Source organism: Solanum dulcamara, chromosome 6 (assembly GCF_947179165.1).
Source record: "Solanum dulcamara chromosome 6, daSolDulc1.2, whole genome shotgun sequence".
Lineage (NCBI taxonomy): Eukaryota > Viridiplantae > Streptophyta > Magnoliopsida > Solanales > Solanaceae > Solanum > Solanum dulcamara.
Genome location: NC_077242.1, coordinates 8,167,700 through 8,174,196, shown reverse-complemented (window position 1 = coordinate 8,174,196; position 6,497 = coordinate 8,167,700). Strand labels below are relative to the sequence as shown.

At 31.6% G+C, this 6,497-nt stretch overlaps 1 protein-coding gene across 1 annotated transcript; it reads right to left on the bottom strand.

The window, feature by feature from the left end:
* Positions 1–314: 314 nt before the first annotated feature.
* On the bottom strand, positions 315–4,033 carry LOC129893296 (putative F-box/FBD/LRR-repeat protein At4g03220). The gene is made up of 4 exons (XM_055968805.1): positions 3,727–4,033; positions 2,945–3,663; positions 2,363–2,548; positions 315–653 (listed from the first exon to the last, which is right to left on the bottom strand). The coding sequence occupies exons 1-4, from the start codon at positions 4,031–4,033 to the stop codon at positions 348–350; spliced, it is 1,518 nt and encodes a 505-aa protein (XP_055824780.1). The 3' UTR covers positions 315–347.
* Between the last annotated feature and the right edge of the window lie 2,464 nt (positions 4,034–6,497).

Below are 6,497 nucleotides of genomic sequence, written 5' to 3'. Positions count from 1 at the left end.
TAGAATAATTAAGTTAGGTTTAATGCATTGTTTATCTCCTGAGCTTGTAGGCAAATTCCTTTTACATACCTTATTCATGCTTAACCACTATCTCTGGGAGATTGCAATATACGCGCCAACTAAAGTATGACACGTTTCAAAACTCAACGAAAAAAAGAAGAAAATACTTAATTTACATTCCAATTGACAAAAACTTAAGAGAGTAAAAAATTATCAATTTGGCTACAAGCTCAGAGATAATAATATATATTAAGCCAATTGAGTCATAACTTTGGATATAATTCAAAAAAAAAAAAAAAAAAACAATTACCCTTTCTATAAATCTTGGAAGTTATACATAGCTAAACTTACTTAAACACAATCTTAGCATTAGAAGATGCTTTGGAAAAGCCCATTATTTGTGATTTGATTTTTTCTCTGTGAAGTGAGTCTCTTGATTTGGAAAGGTCAGCTGCACACAAGAACATTTCTTGCAACACTTTTCCATGCTTCAACAAGAACTTCACTAAACTAACATCACTTTCACACTCTGAGAATCCATGAATCTTCACTACTTTAAGATGTTGAAGGAAAGAATTCATGGCATTACTTTGTGACTCCCAAAATCTTTCTTCACCTGAGTTTGACAATTGCCATAGGTCCCTATTCCATTTCTGAAAAAATTGGAGACATGAAAAATGTGTCAGCTTATATATACATCAATGTAATGAGCATGCATATCGTAAATGTAAATATTTTTTACACGTTCATTAAAATTTATTCTATAGTTTCTTTCCTGATCACACTAGTCTACAAACTTAGAATTTGGCAGACATTCACTCAATCGACCAGTCAAATAAGAAAGAACAATTTATATACACCGTGAGTGTCACAATTTTTTACACTATCAATGAATTTTAATTTGCGAAAGCAAGCCAGTCATTTTTAATTTTATTAACAAAATCACTAAATTATGTTTTCTAAATTTTAAAAAAAAATTAAATTGTGCAAGTATCATAACAAGTCTCTAAACTACTTTTTATAACAAAGAAATTATTTACTTTATTTAAGTATCACACAATATCACCAAATAATTTTTTTCCTTGCAGGATTTTTTGGACTTCTCACGAGTCATTCCCCCAAATTTTACCTTTATAGATCTCATTCCTCATAAGAGTAATTAAGCTTTCATGCCCTTTTTAAATTTAAATAATTTCGAATTTTTTTTCTCTGACGCCTGGACTTCATCATTGATTTATCATATGCAATAAACTAAAGTTGTTTCATCATCATTTAAGTTAAAATATACAAGTAGTAATACTTAATTAATTATTATTTTCTTATCAATTTAAAATGTGACAAGTAAAGAACATAAAACAGTGAGTGTATGGTTTGTGGTAGCCATCCAAGATTTAGAAATACAAAGATAATAAAAATTAATGATATATTTATATTGGAAGAGAAGAAATTTCCAGCCTGTTCATATTTTTCTTCAAATCTTCAGAAAAAAAGTTTATTAATTACTTGAGCATTCTATTTTCAGTAAACATTTAATGAATACACACATATTTGGAGATTGCTTGAAATTCAGATATGACATTAATAAATTGTTATTATTGGGTTTCTTTATATTAAAAAGATGGTTCGGTGCACAAAGACATAATAAATTAAGCTATCCTATTTTGCTTAGTTTGATATTATTGTGTTTCCTTGTATAGTTGTATATATGACAACCGGAATATTGATGTTCAATCCCAGCCCCCACTCCAACCTAAGTACCTTAATGTTTTCTTATAAAGAATCTTTAGCCTAACCAGTTAATTTGGGATGGAGGCATAGTTGATTGTTGATATAGTATAGTATACAAAAGTTTTTTAAAAAAATAAATACCAACTTAGAAACTTATAAATAAATTTGAGAATGACAACTAGACAACAACAACAATAACAACATATCCAGTGAAATCTCACAAATGTAATCTGAAGAGGGTTGAGTGGACGAAGACCTTACATGTCTAGAATGATGACTAGACATCACACAATTATTCAATAGTTTCCAACTAATTAATTAGGGATGGTTGTATGAATATTTTAGTAGTATCAATTTAGCTGTCCATTTCATTCTAATGATAAGAAATTTGTCTTTTAAGGCATGTTAGAAATTGTGTAGAGCAAGATGTTGCTTAAATCCTACACTCATCTCAAACACAAATCATAAATATTTAAGTCTTCCAAGAACAATTAGTCTTAATTCACCTATAGTTAGCCATATCATTCATAGTTTTTATGGGATAGTTTTCTTAAATCATGTGATTTTTAGGTCTATTATACACCAACAATATTGATAGAAGATTTAATTAAAATAGATGATTAAAATTGCTTACTCTTCTTTGGATGTTGTGCTCATTGGTAATCTTGAGAATAAGTGTATTAGTAGCTGGAGAACTTCTAAACAGATTTGCTAATCCTGGAATGTTGTGTTTGTGGAACCCTGTGTGCAACTCTAAGGATCTTAGTTTACTGAAAGGACGCAGAGAAATTCCTGCCAAGTGATTATTCTTCGATAGAATCTGCAACAAAATATTAGAGAGCTATACAAATCAATTTTAAGTAGTCTATAATGATACAATAACAAAATAACGGGGAGATCATGGGAGATCAGAATTCAAATCATGTTAGAAAGCCAAACGAGGCCTAATGTAAATGTAACAGCAACAATTTGGTCCAATAATCAAAAAATATATAATGTCTAGTGGCCAATGAACTGGACTAAAAAAAAATCAAAAACTAGGCCTCAAATCTTAGTAGCTTAAGTCTTGATAGACCGAGTTACCTAATTCCTATGCTGGTGAAAAGTTGACAAACATCGTGTTATAAGACAAAAAATTTAGTGTCACACATATAGATCCATAGAAGAGGATCAATTATTTATCACATGAAAGTTGGTAAATTAAGAGAAAATATACCTCAACACTTTGATTTTCAAGAACTAAAGAATGTGAATGAGAGAGTCCAGACAAGAAATCATTGACGCTCCGAAGCTTCATTGCATCAAGATCCTCAAGAAGAACAAAAAAACCAACCAAAGCTTCAATCAAACAAGTTAAATTCTCCAAACAACTTTGATCCGTTATAGTATTATTAGACCAAACAATCTTTTTTAGCCTCGGACCAATAATCTTAACCTCAGTACCACTAGTGTACGAATCGAAGCAGCTCTTGACACTCAATTTCTCCAATTTTGGACCCGTTATGTCCAAATGCTCCAATTGAAAACAATTCTCAAGAATTAATTCTTCGAGTACGCGACAACTTACATGTAAGTACATTAGCCCTGTGCAACCATCAAGATTCAATTTCTTAAGCAACGGGAAAGATGTATCCGTGAACAAATCGTGTAACGAAGGTTGCTCGTACATAATAATGCACGAAAGTGACAATAAGAACAAATTTTTGAACCCATTTTTCATAATTGATGAAGGTGGTAACCTAAATCCTGGATATTTGGACTTTAATTTAAAAACCCTTAAAGAATCACTGTTTATAGCACTTCTAGGGAAATTGAAATAATCGTTAGTTGCAACCTCAACGTCAAGTTCTTGGACATTGTGCTTAACAGCGCCACGAATCAGGGCGTTGAGGCGTGAGAAACTCAAATTTGCACGAAAACGGAGGACTCTGATCCCTGAATTTTTTTCGCGAAGGGACAATACTTGATCTATGAAATCAGCTCCACCAGCACTAGTACAATTAGCGTGCAATTTTTTGTTGTTGTTGTTTTTATGGACGTTTGAATTGACTTTTGAGATTGAGTTATTATAAACTGATGATGATGGGACATTGATTGTGGTGAAATCAAGATCTGGGAATGCATGCCACAAGTGTCTCCATCGCTTGGAGAGTACGCTAAGTTTGGCGATGGATTTAATGGGAAGGAAGAAAAGTATGTGGTGAAGAACCGCATCAGGGAGATCACTGATGCGGTCTTCACCACATGAAAAACTCGCGTAGATTTCATCGAGAAACCTTTTTTTCTTAACGGATCTTGTTTCCATTAAAATGATTTTTGTGTTCTTCATCTAATGTCACATCAGATCACCCTTTTTCTTCTGTAATTTAGATGAAATGAAACAGTGTGTTGTTAGGGTTAGTTAAGTGTTTGAAAGTTTCAAAAGAGTAAAAAAAGAAAGAAAAAAGTTCTAAAAGAGTGAAATACTACTATACTTAGTGCGGGAAGAACGCTATTGTCTGTTTCAATTCAAAAATATTTTTGTTTATCTTTATTCTTTAATGTCTATTTTAACTAGGACTTTATATTTAATACTACATATTTCTATTCTAATACACTGTATTCATTTTATAATTAATACAACGAACCAAACAATCTATATAATTAATCTCAATGTTACTAATACATTATATTCAATACTAACTTTTATACGCTCTACCAAATGACCCCTAAAAATGTATGTACGTATAAGAAGAGTGGTACGTTTGAAGTTTGTACATAACTCAGGCACGAAGAGGATTACTTGGTACACTGCAAAAGCAAAAATAATAATAATAATTAAAAAAAAAAAGATTCCTGTGTATTTACAACAATGGACAGCTTATGCATTTAAAATGAATTTAAATACACGTTCCTTTTTTGGATTAAAAAAATTGAAAAAAATACATATATATAAAACACCGTTATGATCATTTCATTAAACTCGGACAGATTTCGGATCAAAAAGGCATATTACATCTCATTTCATTTGATCTCCTATCTTTAAGATGAATTTAAGTTATATTAATATATAGTAAGTCACATTGGAAAAAAATATTACACTATTAGTTCAATGCAACCAGCTACAATATTAATATTAATTATTTATTTTTCAAGTTATCATATCTTGCCATGAATATTTATTTTTGTTATACGTCAACTTAACCTGATAATAAATGGAAAAAATTGTATATCAATAGTGTGTATAAAATTTAAATTGATCTTTTTAAGGTTAGGGCACATCATCTTTCAACCTTTGCCGCATTAATGATTAAAATTTCAAAATTTATGACTTGCACACCTAATTCCTTACTGTATTGTTTGTACAAAAATATATATAATACGAAGGATAGTGGTTTCTATAATTGTGTTTTTATGGTCTCATGCTTTTGCGGGTTCTTCTTGTGATGAATTATGCATGGCATCTTGATGAATTTGATAGCAACTTGACAAACATGTTAATAGCCTGCAAATCACATATGAAATATAAATTACACTATGCAAGTCTTGTATGACAGGCTCGATTCAGAAAAAATTAAAGGAGAATCGATTCTGGGTCATCCGTGTGGATGAACACCCTCCAAACTAACTGAGTCATCCTAAAGGACAATGACAAAATGTATTTAGGGAAAATTATACGGATAAGCAAATTTATGCTAGTTAATTAGCTAACATAGGTATAGTTTGAATTAATTATGGCTCGCAACAAACATCTAGCTATAATTACAATTTGAGTTTTGTATATTTCGCGCGATTATACAGTTGAGTTTTGTATAATTCGCGCAATCCATACAAACGTTGTGCGCGAAATATACAAACACTAAAAATTGTATAGCGAATTATACAAACATTGTGCATGAATTGTATAGTGAAATATACAAACGTTATATAAAAATTGCGAATTGTATAGCAAAATATACAAACTTATACAAATGTTGTGTGAATTATACAAACGATGCTATAACTATAGTTATGAATTGTAATTAGCAAACTATAGCTATGGAACATAATTAAGGTATTTTTGAGTGGCTATATGTGAAAATTCCCCTTGTATTTAAGCATACACTAATTGGGCCTAAGATTAGAGCTTCATGATTGGGCTGGTGTAACGACCTAACCCATCGTTACTAAAAATATCTGTGGTAAATGTATATGAATCTCATTTGTCATAAGGTTAGGATCAATACCTTAATATGTGAGTGCATTAGTTGCAATTAAGGTCGTGCTATGCTCCTACCTCAAAGTTGAGCTGAAAGTGTCTTTTCGATTTAATTTTGGACTTGAGTTCAAACTAAGGTCTACTTCAAATGACCATATCTCTCACCCTATAATGAATTAGGTGTCTCATGACCTATTAAATTAAATTTCTATGAGTCTTCTTTCCAAAGCCACCAAAATGGCCTTATTTGGAGTTCGAAGTAAAAAATTATGCCCATTTTACTAAGAACTGTACGTGTTGGGCCGTCAGAGCGGGGTTTAAGCCGTTGTGGCGGGATCCGAGGGGCCATAACTTAAAAATGACGTATTTTTATTCTCTCCTTTTTTTCTTAAGTGACAAAATAGATGAGGGTTACCCTAGAAACCCCCAAAAGGCTGAAAGGGAATTCTAACGCAAGAAAGACTACAACTTATGAATTTCAGGCCCGTCTTCATAGTTTCTCCTTCCGAAAGTCAAGGATCTTGTTACAATCCTTCTACAACCATTTGGCGCCCAAGTAGGCTAGGTTTCTCAATTGAGTAGTTATAAATCT

Bases quoted from the DNA above. Each gene is read 5' to 3' on its own strand.
- LOC129893296 (XM_055968805.1), bottom strand. From the start codon at position 4,033: ATGGAAACAAGATCCGTTAAGAAAAAAAGGTTTCTCGATGAAATCTAC. The intron at 3,664-3,726 runs GTACTAGTGCTG...AAAAAAATTCAG, and splicing joins CAAAAAATTGCACGCTAATT to GGATCAGAGTCCTCCGTTTT. The intron at 654-2,362 runs GTAAGCAATTTT...CAATTTTTTCAG, and splicing joins AGCACAACATCCAAAGAAGA to AAATGGAATAGGGACCTATG.